This window comes from Erithacus rubecula (assembly GCF_903797595.1).
Source record: "Erithacus rubecula genome assembly, chromosome: 3".
Taxonomy (NCBI): domain Eukaryota; kingdom Metazoa; phylum Chordata; class Aves; order Passeriformes; family Muscicapidae; genus Erithacus; species Erithacus rubecula.
Genome location: NC_136689.1, coordinates 52,536,112 through 52,556,187, shown reverse-complemented (window position 1 = coordinate 52,556,187; position 20,076 = coordinate 52,536,112). Strand labels below are relative to the sequence as shown.

Below are 20,076 nucleotides of genomic sequence, written 5' to 3'. Positions count from 1 at the left end.
GTATTTTTCTAACTACTGGCTCTTTGTTTTTAACATTTCCTTTGTGAACTTAATACTAAATCTGAAATTTGTGTTTAACTGTCTGTATAATATGTATTTTCTGGATGTAACATTTATCCCAAATTTATCCTATTGCATGGTATATTTTAGAGGGAACTTAAGTTCTGTTGATACAGTATTTTGTATTGCTTACCCTCCACCATAAACTGTTATATTTGAAGAGTTATACTTTGCATGGCAAGCCCTATTTATTGTAGGAACCTGTTAAGTTTTTTCAGTGTTACATATTCTTATTTTTAGGGCATAAGAATATACACTTAATAGGAGTGCATACTTGAGCATTTCTAAGTCATGTGTTTTGAAACAACATATATATCCTTGATATAGACTGGTATTTCTTTAATTGCCTATTTTTTTTTTTTTTGTTTTTTGTCTTAAGGCCAAACTTCAGTAAATACACTGCTAAAACTAGTGTCAGTTATAAATATATGTTACTAAAAGAAGATGATATTTAGTGTCTCCACAGTGAAGTTTCAAAATATTTGGAAATTTCAGTAACATGCTTTCATGTCTTTATCCTCTGAATATCCCCTTTCAGAATCTAAAAAAAACGAAAATCATTCTTAGCCAAACAGCTATTGTAATTAAAATTAAAGGCACAGCAAGACTAGGACAATTGCTAATCAAGTACATATCTAACTTTATTGGAAATAGGTTTATAAAAGTAAAAGCAAATTATGGGTTCTTGTGACATGTTTGCTCATCTACAAGACTTCAATCCATGCATATTTCCCATTTTAGAGCAAAATGCAAATGCATTCATTCTCACTGTGTGTGTTTTACTTCACTTTTTAGATGAGTGATGGAAAAATAAGCATGAAATGAAAGCACATGGAGATAGTTTATATGTTCACAAGTCATCTAGGAGAAGGTGTAGAAGGAAGTGTCACTGTGATTTCACAATACAAAACACTTTTTCCAAATGTCTTGGCGATTTTAAGTGAATTCTTGTTTTGAACACACCAAATTCTGTAGATACAAACCTTCTGCTGCTTCAGAAGGAAAGACAGATGGACTCCTCACACTGTAGTTGTGTTTTCTCTGAGATTATTTCCTGTGCATCAGTTTGGCCTTTATCAAACCAAAGGAGCAAAAGCCAGTGCTGCAATCTTAATTGATGTAGCTGTCTAACTGACCATCTAAATAACCTCAGAACTTAGTGGGGAGATGGGTGAAACTGAAAAAAAGTTTAAGTATGAATATAGTTTATATTTGACTGTATCCTTAATTGAAAATTAATGCATGAGCCATGTGGATGTTGAAACGACAACAAATTGCATTAGACAGCCAGTGAGTTTGTTTTGTTAATTCACTGTTTCCTTTATTTCTGATGAAACTTCCAGTAGGTAGGCCAGCCTTTGGGTGGCTGGAAAAAACCTCAAAATTAATATTTAACATTAGATCACAAATTTGTTTATAGAGGCTGCTACTGTACTAGAGGGGGGGGTGTGGAGAATTTAGTGCTAATTACTCAGTCTTGACTTCTAATCAGCTCACAACAGAAGTAACAGAATTCTTAAATAGATTTTAGGTTTTTGAATAAAGGTATTTTTCCTAGATTGGTGTCAGGAATGTTTTTTACTGCTTTTTGTACACGTTTTCCAATTAAATGGGAAGAACTGGATGTTATACCAAAGTATAAAATCTATACATACCAGTTAAAGGCTTGAAATTTACATGATGTAGTGTAATTAGGAATTATTTTACCAATTATAGAGTAAGAGAACATAGTTCTGCTGCTCTGTGTGGTTACTTAACAAGACATCACATTTGCCTGAAGTTTTGAGTCAAAAATTGCATGTAAAATGCATAGCAGCTTTATTAACTGGATTAGAAATAGTGAAAGGGGATAATGTGAGATTTGTTCTTAGAAAGCCTCCATCTTCTTATTTATTCTTATCAAGTAAGTTATGATCTCCTCAAAAGTATTGTGCCCCAAATCCCTGTTTCATGTTTAATTTTAGGATTTGCTCAAAATCTCCAGAGAGGTTACAGAAAGTAATAAAAGTGTGTAGGGAGATTGCAGTATCTGATAATATCCATCACGTTTTCTCTGTTTAGTGCCTGCATGTTCTAGTTGGTTGAGTTAAACAGTGAAGTTCTGCCTTCTCTGTCTCTGTCTTCTCTGTATTGGAGTCATTGCAGCTGTTCTCAGGAGAGTAAAGACTGAGCATATTTGCTGACCTAACACTGTTTTCTGTTACCAAAGCAAAGGATTTTTCCAAATGTGTGTAGCCTCATGCTGATATTCACTTTCCCTAGCAGAGAACTATTTGACAGATAAACATTTCTTTACTGCTTTCTCTAAAAACTAATTTTATGGCCTGACTGTTGCTCCTGTTAGGAAAACATAACTTAAAAGAAGGTTTGTTTTAAATTTTTTTTTAAATTTCCTTTTATGTTATCAGTCTTAGATTTTGCTTATTCAGACAACAATTATGCTAAATAGAATGGGACTAACTTGTTAGTGAATCAGTCACTACAAGTATGGTTCTGGGAGAGATAAAATTGTTTGTAATTTATGTCAAATTAGTGAAAGAATTTAAAATATTGTCAAAAGTTTTAATACGACTAAAGTAGCAAGGAGACAATCAACTTATTTTAAATATACACTGTATCCTGAATCAAAAGTGAGATCTGAAGAAGTGTTTCCCTTCACTCAGAAGGATGCTTACTAGCATAAATGTTAAGATATTCTACTATGATTGTGGTACTGTTAAGATGGTATTTTTTTTCTCTTAAAGAGGAATGATGTCAGTACTGAGGTTAAATTAATCCAAGTCATCTATTTTTGTGATCCAGTGAGCTGCCCTCCAAACAGCTGAAAACTGCAAGATCCCCAGCAGCTACTTTTGATAAATGTAGCAGGAAGAGGGTCTGTCAAAGGAGTTAGGAAGTAGTTCACAGCAGAGATATATAAATGGTATACATAATGTTTGTCTTTAGTTCAATTAGAACATCTCATGCATCTCATACAATCTAGATCTTTTTCTTCATACTGAGGAGATCTGAGGTTCGTTATCAATTGTTCACCTGGCTCTTGTATTTAGAAGCTTTAAAAGTAATAACGTCATGTCAAAGGCAATGCTCATCTTTTTAGTAAGATCTAGCTGACTTATTTTTGAGCATTCTGAATTTCCACATTCTTTGGAAGGCTTATGATAAATTCTAGATTTTTAGTAAAATGTTACTTTGAAAATACAAATCTTTAAGGAAAATTTAAATTTTCATTGGAAAATCCAACTTCATAATCCACCTTTTGTATTGTAAAAGTACAGTTGAATTCTTTTTAACAACTGACTTAAACTCAGTTAAATATCTTATACATTTGAAAACACTTCTGTTTTTTAAAAAAATTGGTGCTGTTTTATACTGCCACAAATCAAGATAAGCATAATGATGAGTAACAGCAGAACAGCAGAATAGGAACATCTTTATTTCATCTATATTTGTTTTTAGGCAGAAGGTTCTTCATAGAACGGGTGAAGTTGGTTTTCTCCTTACTGTTGATGTTTTGAAGCTCCAGCTTTAAAGTGTGGCTAATTTCACAGCTTTGCATACAATGGCAACAGCTGAATATTGATTTGTGCATTCTCTTGCTTTTAAACACCTGAGAATCAGTAATTTTTGCAAGGACTATTCTATTACCAGTTTAGTATAGCAGGGTTTTGGAATATGTTTTCTTGTTGCTAAATAAAATAAGTGCCAAGAAAGCAATGTCTACAATAGAAAAAAAAAAAGTATATGCTTTTTTTCAGATCAAGATGGAATCTCCACCTGCTTGCACTTACTTTGGCCTTTTCCTAAACTCAAACAGCTCCAGGGAGTTGAATCTGAAAGGTGCTGAGCATTTTTGACCCCAATCCATCAACCAGCATGCTTCTCATGCAATGTTGCATTCACAGCAGTGTGATTATTCATGCTTTTTTTTTTTTTTAACTGTAGTAGTTTACACTTTACAGTGTTTAATAGTTTCCATTTCATTATTGAATTTCATATGTTCTTCCCCCATAAAAGATTTTCTTTTTTTTTCTTATTTCTGTTGTGACTGCCTGCCTCAAATGGTTTGCCTGAGTTCTGCATGGATGAAAAGCTAGGTGGTGTTGCTGGGTTGCCTTTTTTCAGAATTGTTTGCTGTGATGTTCATCCCTATATGCCTAGTCTCTTTCCCTCTGCTGGAAACACTGTGCATTCCTCTTGGTGCTATTTACAGTGCAAATGCATTGGGCCTTTTAATAGATATGTATGTGTCTGTAAATATATATATTGCTTATTTTTTCAGAAAATTGCAATTTTAATATCTAGTTGCACTCATTTAATTCTATGATGTGGTCGCTGAAACACTACACTGTCTTTTCTTATAGTGTATTTTATTGAGATTTCAAAAATTCTTTATATCAAGGGATGTGCTTTCAGCATTCATTTAGTTGCCACATTTCTCTGTAGCACTGAATACCTAGGAACAATACCAGCAATGTTAATTAAAGGATATGCATCAATGCAAAAATGCGTAAATGCCATTATAATATAGCGAAAAATCCTAACCATTGTACTATGCTCACTAGCACAAAATTATTTGTCCAATTTAGTGAATTTACATATTTTTATTAATTGGAAACTTCCTTTATTTCATGCAGTGTTGCATGGATCATACGATGTAGTTTGTGAGTTCAGCCTTTGTAAACCCAACGGTATGTAAAACACTGTCTGTTTCCCTGGGGTCCCTACTGGGGCCAATATTGTTTAAACTCCTCATTAATGACTTGGACAGGGGACTGAGTGAACCTCAGCATGTTTGCAAGTGACACCAAACTGGGAAGAGAAGCTGATATGTTGGAGTGTAGCTGCTATTCAGAGGGACTTTCACAGGCTGGACAAGTGGTCTAGCAGGAACCTCATGAAGGCCAAGAAAAGCAAATACGGGATCCCGCACCTGAGACAGAAAAGCCTCAGCAGCATTACAGCTTAGGGATTGACTGGATAGAAAGCAGATTTGCACATAAAGACACAAAGATCTTCAAAGACAGCAAGCTGAACAAGAGTCAGCAGTGTGCCCTTGTGAGAAATACTAATTCCTTGTCGAACTAAATAAGTAAATCATAGCACCAGAAGTGCATGTTGAAATGATAACAGGCAATGGGCGTAAGTTGCAGCAAAAAAAATTCTGATCAGATATAAGGTAGAAAAGTTTTGCAGTGGTTTTATCTGGGTTTTAGATCAGATATGCTGTGAAATCCTCATCTTAGAGACAGCCAATACATGCCTGAACAAGACCCTGAACACCTATACAGGGAAATTGGAGCTTTACAGGGAAATGGGAGCAGAAGACTACCAGAGGTCTGCTATGATCTACTAATGATTTCTTTAAAATATGATTACACTAATTTTTTAAAGATACACGTAGTGTCCTCTAAGTAGGCATGAAAGCTAAATTGTATGACTATGCAAACATTTCTTAATAGAAGATTTTTAGAGTGCAAAAAACAATTAAAATGGAGAAGGTAGACGACTGTCAACATTTCAGTAGTTTAGAGGTATGTTCAAGCTGAAATTTCAGCAGGTCTGCTCTTTTTTTTTTTTTTTATTCTATTTTTTTTTTCCTTTCTTTTTATTGGTATCACTTCTGCCTTTTTCTGCAGGGGATGATTTTTTACACTAAGAAATTGGATCAGTTTGCCAGCACCTGCAGAATAAGGAGAAAGCGACTTCCCTGCCTAAGAGATATATTTCTGAATGATGTTTTTTAAATTCTGAAGGAAAAAAAAATAGAAAGAAAAGGAGGGAAGAAGTGATTTTTAGGGTCCAACTTTTAGGAAAGCAAGTTACAGGGAAAAAAAAAGGTGCATAAACCAGACGGTTTTATTTAAAGCATCCAGGGCTGATAAGGGAAAAAAATGGAGATACAACACACAGGCTGCAAATGCAGTTCTCATGATTTAAATCTGGAAGGCTGTACAGTACATCTGTTTAACATCTTGCAATTTCAAGAACTGTGCCTTGAAAACCTTCTGTCACAGTGACACATGAAATAAAAGGTTATGTTATGACTTTCAGATGCAAACCTGTAAAACTTTATCTAACAGCATGCTATCTTTTATTAACCCATTGCTGCTGCTCACCTATAATTCTCTTTTGCCTGTGGTGTTGTGATTCTACTGTATAATAAATGTCGACTCTGCAACAATAATTTTGTAATTGCATTACTTGTTTGCTGTATGTAAATGGTAAATCTACATCTCTGTATATCTCCTCATCTGTTTTCTCTATTGCTCTTATTATTCAGCTATAATTTTTTTTGATTAAAAAATGGAACAGATTATTCTATTTTCTGTCATAACCTCTGAGAACAATTAGAGTGGCTCAGAATAACTTCAACAGTTTCAAGATTTGTGATGCCATAAGGGAAAAAATACCAGAGTGGCTTTAAGGTAGCATTCTTTATTCAGAGCTCTGATTGTTAAGGCTATGAACTTAAAATAAATAAGAGTAGAATGGTTGCTTGCTCATTAATTTTGATAGTTCTGCATCTCAGAATTTGAAAAAAATATCAACATTTGCTCACAGGCTGAAGGTATTGCATTAAAGCGGTGCTGTCAAAATCTTGACAGAGCTGTGCTAGGAGGTGTTTATCAGGCTGAAGTTTGCTTAGCTATAGAAAATGTGACTAGCACATGAGGTGTCCTTCAGTGTTCTACACAGCAATTACCCAGGAGCTAGAAGAATGTTATGATACATTTACTAGAAAAAATCATTTATCTTCTTAAAATGGAATCTGGAGCAAATTGCTCTGGCTTGCCCACTCCTGGCATATTAGTACCAATATTGCACATTGAATCAAAGAAAAATGAGATGCTTCATACCTTTCCAGATCAGATGGTACAAATTCCATCTAAACATAATGACTGAAGTCCGGTGGTTCCAAAAGTAGAGTCTGGAGGTTGATGGTGTTTGTCATTCTGTGTTTTTTTCAGAGTGACCTTGGTTAAATTATTCAGCTAGGTAGTGCTGTGTTTTCCATACTTACAAAATATGGAGAATAATATTTACCTTGCTGAAACATGCTTTATTCACTGTCTGCCAAACACTTTAGAGGTCTTTGGCTGAAATCTCAATGAGTGCTGCTATTTAATATGTTGAAGTGTGATTTGTTGGTTTCCTTTACAAGGCACAGATGGTCCCCAAGAAACAATGGTCATTTCTTTACCTCAAGGAGCTGATGCCACGCATACAGCAGAAACATCACAACAGTGAGCTCTGCTGTATGACCTACACTGAGTGGGTGTGTGAAAGAGAGAGAGAGATAGTATTTCCTTCATAGACATACACACCCTCTGACCCAGACTAGGGAAGAATCTGCTTTGCAGAAGGTTTGCTTCAAGGGATTTTCCACATGTATTTTATTATGTTAAAGCTGATAGTGGTGACAAGTTGCACATTAAGTAACTGTTTCTTCAAAAATGTCCTGTTTATATTCTCTTTAGGAAAAGTGATGTAATACTGAGTTTCTCAGATAAACAAAGTCATTTCATTATAGAGTATGTTACTATTGCATATGAACCTTGCTCTCATCTGCCCCATACCTATTCATTTTAAGCCTCTGGCTTTGTATGATGATTACTTGCATGTTTAGGGACAAATGTATTCATATTCACTAAGTTAGTAGCCAGTGGTTTTCACCAGGGAAATAAGTTTAGTATGCTGTTAGTAACGTGGTTTCAAAAATATCGGCAAAGGCTTCAACATAAGAGTCAGTAAAACATGTGGTCCTAATCATTCCCTTAAGAAGGAGACATGGTCTATTTTCCATTAGGAATGGTGCTTACATTGCAAATGAATAAATATAGAATGAAATTTACACATGTACTATAACTTTGGTGTGTGTGTATGCATTCAAACATGCATGTGCATGTCTATGCTTAGGCACACTCCCAGTGAGTGTAAAGGGATGACTGCTATAACAGAGCCAGCCATGGAGAACAAGCTGGTTGGTAGTTAAATTGGAAAACGTAGCTGTTTATAAATTAATTTTCTCCCCCTTCCCCAGGCAGCAAAGTTCAAAATGTACATTTGCATCATGTAACTGGCATGAAAGAGCTACAGTAAAATTTCTTGTAGCGATGTTGGTGTTTTAATACAGCCCTTACTCGGGGTTCACAATGACAGAATTGCAGCCCTCACCCCTTGCACCATTCTGTTCCAGTACGCAGAGACCAGCTTTAGCTGGACTGGTCATACAGAGTATGGCACTGGGAAATGGAAATAGAGAGAACTGCCATACTTGTAGGAGCTGTTTTATCACATAGACTCTTGGTGCCCTCATGATTCATTCTGTTGATGCCTTACCCACTACTCTCTTAGAAGAATTGCCATAAGGTGGTATATTGACTGATAGAAATTAAGTCCTGTTTATCCTTTGCCTTCTTGCAACCTTCCCACTGCTGTGCCTGGAGCCTTCCAATTGCAGAACAGCAATGCAGAGCCCTATTCTGCATTCCTCACTGTTAGATTCCTGTGGGACATTGGAGCTGGGGCCTGGATATTATTTCCACTTTCTCTGGTTTTAGCTAACTTTGTAATTCTTGACCCTCTATCATTCACAAGATAGAAACCAAGGGAAAGCAGTGTTTGGTTCCGCCTTGACCATATTTGGAGTAGACCAAGTGTGAAGCAGGATGTAAATTACAACCTTTTTGTTGGTAGCCTGTTCAAAGATTACTGATAATATTCCTCTCCTGCCCTGCCATGAGCAGCATCTAATCTACAGATGTACACATAGATTGGGATGACAAAATGCCTATGAAAGGAGACAGCACTCCATCATTTTCTTCTAGGATTGATGTTTGTGTTGTTACATCAGTCTTGGTAATTTCTTTGTTTTTTAATTTGTATATACCACTACATATGATCTTGCTAATTGCTAACTGGGAGCTGTCTTAATAGTATATTTCAAAGTTAAGAATTCACACTGATGAATGCTAAGATCTCATTCACAGAATTTTGGAAGTTGTTGAATGAAGGAAGTTTCTTTCACAAGCACTGAAGCTGCTTTATATTTGACTAAAAGTAAATCCATGAAATGGGTTTACATATAGTTCAGTTTATTTTGGAGGGGGGTGGTTGGTGGTTGGAATAAAGACACAGAGGACAAATGTGTGCTTTTCAATTTTATTATTATTTTTTATTTTTTTTTTAAATTTTTTTTTTTTACGAAATGCAAACTAACTAAACTTAAATTATGGTTTTAAAGAAGAGTTCAATTTTTCAGGTTGTGGATTTTTGTCATTTTCTCATCTCTTGTGAGCTTTTCATTGGAGATTTAAGGGCATGCTGAATCTGGCATCCTTGGAATGGGCAGTTCTAAGGCTGCAATATTAAAAAAAAAAATTAGAGTCCACTGCTTGTGCTGTGACTCCCCATCTAAAACTGAGTTTTTGGCACAGATTCCAAGTCATAGCCAATTGCTGTGGCCTTTTGCCTTTCCTTGACATGTACTATATTTTGCCAAAAGGGTAATTCAAGCATTCTTTCCATTTTGAACTTGTTGTTTGTGAATCTTCATTGCTGCAGTGTAGTACATTTCAAATGTAAAAGGTGTTGCTCTGATAATAGATCCTTACATTGGTGACTTATATAATACAGTCCCACAGCTGTCAACTCAATGTTTACCCACTCCTTTAATACTTGAGTTTCAGCTTTGAGGAAGCAATTCCAATATACATCAGTTCTATCTTAAATCAAACAAATTGTAGAGACACCATACACCCTGGTCAGGTACTATTTTTGCCTGAGATAGTTTAAAGATAAGATATGTTAGGTACACTGGGAGCTTCACTGTGGACATGCACTCCCTGCGTCACATTTTGGAGGCTGAAATCATCGGTACCTTCAACATTCTCTAATTTCTGTTGCATTTATGTAAAGTCCTGGATCTGCCACTTTTGGCACTGGTTGCAGATTATCAAGATAAATCTCTACTGTTTCCTCTGACACTTGCTGTATTGTCATGACTAATCCCCAGCCTTGTGTGTTATTTGTGGTCCTGTTTTCAGATGAGGGAGGACATTAACTCACAAAAGTAAATGTGTTCATATAAACTTCACTCAAGTCAACATTTTCCATTTAAGAAAACTGCTTGGGCAAGTCCATAACTTCAACAGGATTTTCAGCATGGACTTAAAATACTTAAATGTTTAACTGGAGAGGGATGGACTAAGTCTTTCCTGAATCAGAGCCATAATTTCTGAAGTGTCAGTTACACAATCTATTGCAGAATATGCTTTGACAGATGGATCTAGGTAATGTGAAAGCCATAGAAAGGCATCTTTGTGGAGAAATTATTTCTTCTTATATTTCATTTTTTCCCCCATTTATGCAGGGAATAGCAATAACTACTGCTTACTTTTTACATATATTATGTGTACATATATGTGTGTTTATATATGTCTACATATCTGTATATATAACAAAATAAATATCTCTATTTGCCTTTTGTTATTAGGACTTGACAGATGCTATAGCAGAATTTTTTTCCCTTTGTTGCTGAGTATAAGAATGTACAATGTGCTAATGAAGCCATGATAATTTAAAAAAAATTACTATTGTGTCATCTTTCCACAAGAAAAGAAAGAGTAAGACTTAATGTAGAAGCCTTACATGTTCTCCTATACAGCTGAACATTGCTACTAGTGTCCAATCTGAGTATCTGTCCAAGGTTATACTATCTGTCTCTGGACAAACTGGAGAAAAGAATCAATAAAAAGTTAAAGTATACAGGAGGAAGCGTGAACTGTTATCAGTCCTAGGTGCTTGGTAGAAATACTTCTTCATATATATGTGTCCCTGAAGCTTAGAAGATTCAGGTGGTAGGTAGTCTGTGGAAGAGCAAAGAGTGTTCATCTAAATATCCACTGAGTTAAGATAGTTCAAAGGTATCTGAAAGAGGCTGAGTACTTCACTTTCAGAGATGAGCTTCAGAGGGAAAGATGGTGGCTTTATTAGATGAACTAATAAAATTAGTTTGAGGAAAATACTTTAAAGTCAGTAGGAACTGACAACATCCTGTTTCCCAAAATTACACCACAGTGTTGCAGATTAAAAGATAGGCACATTCAGAGAAAAGATACTTTGGGACAAATGTTCCTTGTGGGCAACTTGTTGCCCTTAAGATCCTTACTACTGGAAAAAAAAAATTAAACGAGGGAAATGCTTATAATAAAGTATATTACTCTTTTAAGAGGACATGTTCTGAAAAGATGCAGCTCCCTCCACCATTTTTCTGCTTTTGACATGCAGATAGTAAGCAATATTTCAATTTACTTTGCCTAGTTGGTATTCAGATTACAGTTATTAAAAAGCATCAAAAGACAAGGGAATTTCTGATGTTGATCAGTGCCATTGGGTAACACACACCACATGGGAAGAGCAGCTGTCCCAGCTGGTGGTGAGAGCAGAAAGGGCGTTTATACTCAGCATCTCACTCTCCCCTCTGAAGAGCTTGACACTGATTGTTTTCTTGTATTTAGAATGGTATGTACAAAAATCACAAATAGAAGGAAAAATTACCTTGTACTGCAATTGTGTCAATCTTAAATTTAAGAACACCTTTTTCATGGTCATGGATGTGAACTCAGAAAGCAAATTTTTAAACCTTCCAAGATGAAGTCATATTGAGAAGTCATACAGTATTGCTGTAACCAAAGTAACCAAAAATATGGGCTGTTACTGTAGACAATTTCAAGGCCAAGGTTGAAAGTACTAAATGTACTAATTTTCCTAGTGATCAAATGTTTGTTCACAGTTTCCCACTTTACTGTTTTTACACCTATGTTTGATATAAGTATATACTTTAAAATTAAATTGCCGACTCTATAATTTATCCATTCCCTAGCATTTCTTGTAAGTGCGTCTCAGAGCTTTTTTGCCGAAGAGATAAATAAGTGTCAGTATCCCTATGTACAGGAAATGGAAGCAGTGGGGCACTGAACTGGCTTTGCATCAGTTGTAAAGTAGTCAGGATAAGAACTGGTATCTCTTGCGTTATAATAAAATATTGCTTAATTTTTTTCTAAAGTTTAAAGATACTGGGGGGTACAGGATATTTCAAAAATTTTTTTGCTGGTGTGTATTTTTTGTTTGGTTTGGTTTAGTTCTGGCATGTTTGGATTTTTTTTCTACAATGTGACCAGTATTTAAACCAGCAGAGTTAAACTGCTGTGAACTAGAATTGTGCTAAGTATCACTGATCGATTGTTAATGTAGTAAAACATTGTGACTTCAATTTGGGGTTTACCATTTATTTTTAAATTTTCTTGCATCTGAAGCTTGAAGCAAAACAAGAGAGTATAAAAAATTGGCAGAAAGAGTGATTGGGGAATAAAAATACCCAAGCCTCACTCAACTTTATAGTATACCTTTCTGTTGGATAAAGAAAATACAAGCAGTATGCAAGTGAATCAAAACTATTCAGCAGAGAATTGTGTTCTTGGTTCATGTCATTAGGAAAATGAAGACAGAGAGTGTGTTGTGACAACTCTGTCAAGCAGTGATTGATTTTGAACTGGTTTTTTGCATATTGTTTTATTCTTCTACTGTATTTGAATTTAGACTTTCAAATCTGCTTTCCTATGAAAACCACTTTCTCAAAGACTGGAGTTGACTGTCTAACTCTGGACTGAAATGAGAAACCTCTGCTTGGCTTTTCACTAATACATCACACAATGTGGAGATGATGCTCCTGTCCAGCTGGAAGTATTCATTTCATTGTTCATCCATCGTGATCAGGATGTGTCATGGGGGTTGCCCTGTTTGTTCTATTTTTGATTTGCTCCTTTTGCCTGCATGGTTTAATAATTTTAAATGCATAAATGATAACCAGGATTTCATCCTAATACATATGTCTGTGCAATGTTTTTATCAGTAACACTCTTTTAGAGGGAACATACCTCATTTTGAATCATAGTCTAGCTTCCACTGAGTTTGCATCCTGCTCCCTTTTCTTCTCCCAGCTATCTTATTTTTTTCCTTTCTTGAGGGGTTTATTTTCCAGCTTAACCATGCAGACATATCTTTACTGCATGCTGTGTAGGAGACTGTGGTATCTGAGGGAGTAAGCATAAATCTGTCCAGAAATATTATGGATTCCAATTCGGTTTTGAGGGTGATGTGCTGTTTGACATTAGGAAATACACTTAACAGTGCGTCCCAAAAGGTAAAAAGGTGTGTTAGTGAACATAAGAAAGAATATATTGAAATTAATTTTTGATGAGATGCTAACTGAAGATGTGTCGAAGTTCAGAAATTTTTGTGTTGCGATGGGAGGAAATGTAAAGTAAACTAAGCACGATTCAAGGTTGGCTCATATCATTAACCAGGTACCACTGGTAGAATATTCTTAGTCTCCACTGTGTTTTTTCCATGTGTTAACTGACTTTATGAGCAATTGGAATGCAATAATATTATTCTTTGTGATGAACAACTTCTGTGAAATACAGTTTTATTTTTGGAAAATAGATACAGTACTTAATCTCTATGGTGTGTTTTTATAATTTGTACTTACATATTTATTCATATGTGTATATAATACTATAGTATGATATAAAATTTGTGTCAGAGAAGAAGGACTTGAACTGAAGGCTTCTCAAGTTCACTAAAAAGGCGATTAATTGGCGTGGTATGCTTTTCTGGGTTTGTTTTTGTTTTGTTTTGCTTTGTTTTTAATATTTATCTCTGTCTCACCCTTATAATTTTTTTTTTTTTCATTTTTAGGAAGTTAACACATGTTTAGGAAGTATGAAAATTATTACTTTTCATTTTATATAAAAGATAGATCAGAAAGCATGTAATGGTCCAACATAATTTGATTCCCAAATTTATTTCCTCTGCAAAGTACTGATGGGAAAAATGAAAATTTACAACCAAAGTAAATGAGCAATTTCCTCTAAAATAGATATCTATGATAAATCCTGGCTTTTGGAAGGTACTCTATGAGATTTTGGTATTAACAGTTTGAACAATGTCCTGCAAGTGTCCACTAGCTGGATCAGAGTAAAGAAAGGACGCAGTGCACAGTTGCATGCTGAGTAAGAAAACAGAGAGAAAGAAAGCTGCACAAATTACAAATGTGTGGTTTGTGCCAATTGTTTTTGTAAGAGTTTAAAGTATTATTGATCACTAACACAGACTAAGAACTTAGTTGACAAACATTGTATAGAATAATTATGATAGCAAAAGTGAAAATTATTCAATGTTTCTAGCAATTTGAAGATGTAGCACATAAAAAACTTCAGTGGTAATCTTTTTAACTTTTTACTTTACTAATTTCTTTAAACCTTTAGACTGAGATTTGATGTATTTTCTTTGTGTTTTTGGAAGAGAAGCTTAATATACTGCCCTGGTGTAGTTAATTAGTAGCAATCAGCTTTTGTTATGCTTTGTAATATTACACAGCAATCAGCTGAAAGAGGAGGGAATTTGTGGGTAAACATGAATAAATAAGGAAGTGATTAGATTATATGAAAATTGTTTAGATTCTGGAAGTTTCTGCAATCTGCTAATAGCAGTAAGTACAGTTTAATTACTAATGCCAAAAAAGGAGGCTGAACATGGAAGGGAGGGAATCTTTCTCCTTGTAACCACTTACAATTTTCTAAAATCTATCCATATGGGTCCACTTGGTCTGGACTTATAGGCAAGTTGGTCTCTAGCCAGATACTCCATCTCCTTGAGCTTGCACCTCTCTATAGAGCTTTAATGTTCCCCTGAAGAGTACTTTTTTTTCTTTTTTTTTTTAACTCTCTAATTTAGATTTGGCAGTTGAAGCACAATGGCGATTCAATGTTTTGGGAATGAGCAATAAATAAAGCTTTAAAACTTCCATTGTTTTGTCTCTCAGTTGCTGTGCTATGCAGTTGCATAAGCATCCGTAGGCTAATGTAGTGGAAATCAGATTGAATTGCATCTGCTAAGGTCACATTTTGGTTAAGATTTCTTTCCTTTCTTCCCCTCCCTCCCCCCTCCCCCCCCCCCCCCCTTCAAAATCTCCAACTATCCTCATTTGTGTCATAAATAGAGAAATATAAAGGAAGAGTGCTTTATTTTATGAGCCAGTGTTCAGCAAGGAATTGGTTGAATGAAGAAGGTAGTTTGGGTAATTTGGATAATGTACTTCTAATGTTCCCTCCTCCAAATGAATACTTTGTAATTCTCCTCTCTTCCTGCACCATGGTAACCTGTTGCTGGGACTCTGCCTGTTTAATGTTTGTTATACACGTCAGATGGCTCTTTCAAGCTGTGCAACCCCAATAAACCTCAGAGATATGTGCATTTTTTGTCAAACCAGTCTAACAAGGCAAAAAGCTACTAACTTGTGGAAAACACGACGTTATTCCCAAGGTGGTAGGGTGCTCTCCACCCTCCTGTCATGCTTTGAAGGTAGCAAAGAAGAGCACCTGTGGGTTTTTCTGACTGTAAGGAGTAAAGGTAGTTGAGTCAGACTCACACCCCATAGCCTGATCCTGATACTGGGATTGTAACAATGGCAGGACTTTGCAAAGTATGGAGGGAGAGCTGAGAGAAATCACATGTAGATCACTGTAAAAGACTTTGAATGTCTACATGAAAAACTGCAAGTTTTGTGGTTTGTCTTCCACTCTCTTGTGCAATGCAGTTTATTTTTATGTAGACATCCAAAACCTGAACAATTCTGATATGACATTAAATCTGCAAAGCAATGCACACAAAACAGTGTTTGACAAAAATAAGGTCACATAACTGGGCAATGCAAAATATCTGATACTCTGCCAAGTAATCACTCAACTGTTTATCTGTAGATTCACCTGAAGAAACCCAGAAATACTCCTTAAAATGTAAAAACTAATTTTATCTGATTCATACTCAAGATCAAAACTGGAAATAACCAGCTTCCATCTTTATTATTCTCTGCAGTACTCTAGTGTATTTATTCAACCCCCAAAAGAGGGTTAAGTATTGTTATTTTATTATTATTAAAAGTTTGGATTATGTTAGAAAATGTTTAGATTCTGCAAAGTTTGTAAAATCATACTGGAAACTTCATAATGTACTTTCTTGTAAAGCATCTGACCTTTTCTTCTTCTGATTGTGCTTTAACAACAGTTCTTAGAGTATTCTGGAATGATCTTTCTTTTTTTTATTTAGAAGCAGAAAATGCATCTAATTTTGAAGGAGTAATGATTACATTTTTTGAAATTTCAAAACCAGCTCAAATTAGATTTGACTGAGAACTTTTTTTTTTTTTTTTTTTTTTTTTTTTTTTTTTTTTTTTCTTTCAGGACTCCAGTTCATTTGAAACACAGATTGGAGTTGGAGCATATTATGGCAGCAGGGGAATACAAACTGTCCTGCAATAGAGGGAGGATAGGTCAAACACCTGCTACTGCATCCCCTCATGCATTGTGCAGGCAAATGCAGCCTTCATCCTTCCCACCCTTTCTATCTCTCAGCAGATACTACCCAAGGGCAGTGTATTCTCAATGCTCTGCTGTGTTTCTTCTTCAGCCAGCATTGCCTGTGCTTTTGTAGTTTGATTGTGGCATCTCTTCTGCTTTTAGCCACTGTGGACCGCAAAGTGTTTTGAGCCTCTTGAGGTTAATTATATGTACACTTACAAATCCTGCTAGACTAAAACTGCTTTGAGTTAAAAACTTTGGAATTTTTTTTTCTGACAAAAAGGCCATTGGCAAAAGAAGTGACAGTAAAACTTCCTAAGTGTTCCATTCTAGCATGCGATGTGGATGCTTTTATTCTCAAAAGCAGACATTTTGTGGTTTTCCTTTCAAAGGAACTAAGTGAAACAATATAAAGATGTACTCTTTGAAGTAAACGGAGGGAGCTACTGGTCAGTAACTGCTTTTGTGTATTTTGCCACTTGCCAACCTTATTCCTCAAGCCCATAATTTTTTATAGCATACCATGCTTCATCTTTCTTCAGGAGAAGTTTTAATTCATTTCACTGTCATGGTATAGATTTGACCTCAGAAGGTTTTACCACCTATGGGCTTGACACTTCTTTCATTAGCACTGCTTACTGGTAGTGACCAAGTGGGTTGGGTGAAGGCTCCAGCTGTGTCAGTGAAGGACATCTGGTCACTTACATGTCACAGAAATCTGTTTAGTCTTAATTGCTGAAATAGTAGTGATGAGGTGTAGGGTGGGAAAACAACAGGATTGTTAAGTGGGAAACATCTGATATGCTGTCAGGTTGAATTGATATTTCCTTTATTTCAAGACTATAGGAAAATGGTATCCCCTGTAATTTTATCATCTTTGTGCTTGATTATATATTTAAGGAAAGAATATGTTATTCTCCTGATAGTTTCCACTGATTTTATATTCTTCTCTGTATATGGAAGGACCTGTGATAAATCAAGAGACCAATTAATTTTCAATTTGTGGTTTTAAAATTACCTAGGAAAGATGGATTGATGGATATAGGCCATCACTGTTGAATGGATGAGAAAAAAAGCCACATTTAAAATTGATCCAAAGACTCAGAAAAGCTCCAGCTTTACTGTCTAAACTCTGTGCACATAAATAACAAGCTTTTGTTAAAACCCCAAGGCTTCTAGGCAAAACCTGAAAATCCTGATAGATTGGTTATATAGTTGTCAGAATAGATGACTATTGACTTGGAACTGAAACATTTCAGCAGTCATTTTATTTTTCTTGAATTTAGAGGAAAGTAAGTAAGTGACAGAAAATGTGCTATGACTATTTCTTTACATGTAAGAGGGTTTTTAACACTTTGGAAATGGCTCTGAAGAATGCTAATATCAGGTTTTGCTTTATGGGTTGCTGGACTCTATACTATCCTCACAGAGTTATATTTTTTAATTAATGTATTCAAAATCTTCTACCTTCTTTTTTCTTAGCTGAGAACCTTCCAGTTCAACATTAAACAAAGTTATTAACATCCTTCACAAGTTTTTCATCAATTATCTTCTGCTGAGGAAGAGATTGATGCTTTAAGAATAATGTACAATTTCATATTTTTGATTTTTGGTGTGTCAATTTTATATTAGCTGCATCTTGGGACAGTAAGATCAAAGAAGTAAGGTCATTTGTTTCACATATATTAGTGGTGAAAAGTGTTGAGTTCTGCAGGGTGACTAGCTTCCATCAATTGACACCCTTGAAATCTTCAGGTTGTAACTAATTCTTCATGTATTCTGTCCCTTTTAGTTCAAGGTAAAATAGTGCTGAATACTGCTTCAGTGCAAGAGATTTGTAGATCTTGCTATAGATCTTTGGACAATCTAGAGCAATGGAAACCCAGGGGTTTTGTGTTACAGATCTAAAATGAGAAAAAGTGACATAAATATAATTCTCATTTAGATGCTGCTTTATGCTTATAGATGTGATCGATCATAAGTTGTGGAGCCGATTCAACATCCAGTTTTTTGGAGGTGGTTCTGCTCTAAATGCCAACACAGTTTTTTCAGCAAGCTTTACATAACAAGTGCCACGGGATTCCTCCAAGAAGGTCCCCAAAGAGAACAAAGTTAATTCTTCTGTAGTCTGGGGCTATGGTTGTATTGAGTACCCTGCTTCCTCCTTTCAGGATGCTGGACATCATGACCTCATGGTTACTGCAGCCAAGGCTGCTCCTCATTTCATATATCCAACCAGGCTCTCCTTTTTGGTTTGAGCTGCACATCATTCCTTGCTGGTTCTTTTACCACCTGTACCAGAAAGGTACTGGGAGTGCTTTCCAGGAACCTCCTGGAGTGTTTGCACTTTGCTGTGTGACTTCTCCAGCAGCTGTCAGGGTGGTTGAACCCCCTATAAGAACCAGAGTGTGTGTCACTGAGACTGCTTCAAGTTGTCTGTAAAAGGTCTTATACACTTCCTATCAGGTGGTTTGTAATAGATAGCAACTGTGGCACCCTCATTAGTCTGCCCTTTTATGCTAATCCAGAAACTCTTGAGTAGTTCATCATCCTCCCTTAAAGTGAAGCTCCATGCATTCCAGGAGTTCCTTTATGCAAAGGGCAGCTGCACCACCATGTCTTTCTGTCCTGTCTCTCCTGAAAGCATTGCATTACAATCATGCAAGCTGTCTGTCCCACCATGTCTCTGTAAACGTGGTGAGATCAAGCCCTGTGACTGCACACAGATCTCCAAATCTTCCTGTTTGTTCCCCATACTATGTGCCCTGGTATACAGGCACTTCTGAGAGGTGTTCGAGCACGTTCATTTCCCAGGAGGGGTGCATAACTATTATATAAGATGTCTCTGCAAACTGGCAATGGATCATGGAGCTATTTGTTTCCCTTGAATAACCATTGACCTACTGGCTATTGCCAGAATCTTTTTAGTTCAGTGCTAGTATAGCATTTGGAATGTATCACTTTCAGTCATGGATTTCTACAGAAAATGTGGATGATCAGACCTTTCCCCCCACTATGTTTCTGTGATAAACATAAAACAGGAGGACAAAGCTAAGCAATAGCAAAACTTTTCCTAAAAAGTGTATGTTTTCCAAGTATCTGTGGATATGGAGCTCCATTTAATCTAAGTAGCACCAAGGCAACCATTGACCTTGTAACTGGCTTTGAGGTACAGAATCTGAAACCAATAGATTTCAGGCTGTCATTTTGAAAAGGTGAAGTTGGATTTAATCCACGTATTTAGCCTGCTTTTAATTTTGTTTCAGTTTTGACTGAAATATTTTTAGTCAGTGAAAACTGTATTTTTGATAATTTTTTAATTTTTCTAATGGAAAACATAATTTATTTGAGAAACTTCAGACAGAAGTATGTAAGATCCCCTGCACTCTTTCCTAGTAAATTTTTCAAGCACTTGGAAATTAAAAAATTTTCCCCAAAATCTGAGAATCTAAAAAGTCATCTATCAGAGATTACAGATTCTGATGCTTCATTCCCTCAGGTGTGATAAGCAAAGTATTTTTCAGACAGTCATGATAAATCTATATATCACCCTGCTATACAAGTCAAACTAAGTGAAAGGAGATGGGATGTT

At 35.8% G+C, this 20,076-nt stretch overlaps 1 protein-coding gene across 6 annotated transcripts in view; it reads left to right on the top strand.

Annotated features, from left to right (window-relative positions):
• The window catches only part of SUGCT (succinyl-CoA:glutarate-CoA transferase), a 311,627-nt gene that overhangs the window by 143,114 nt on the left and 148,437 nt on the right, over positions 1–20,076 (top strand). Inside the window, exon 13 of one of the 6 annotated variants that reach the window (XM_079301964.1) lies at positions 12,664–12,702. The exons of 4 other annotated variants lie outside the window; for them this stretch is intronic. In XM_079301964.1, the coding sequence (XP_079158090.1) occupies positions 12,664–12,687 (24 nt within the window). In that variant the 3' untranslated portion in view covers positions 12,688–12,702. Of the gene's footprint in view, positions 1–10,109; positions 10,155–12,663; positions 12,703–20,076 lie in introns of those variants that run through there. One more of the 6 variants, XM_079301963.1, reaches the window with a different exon arrangement.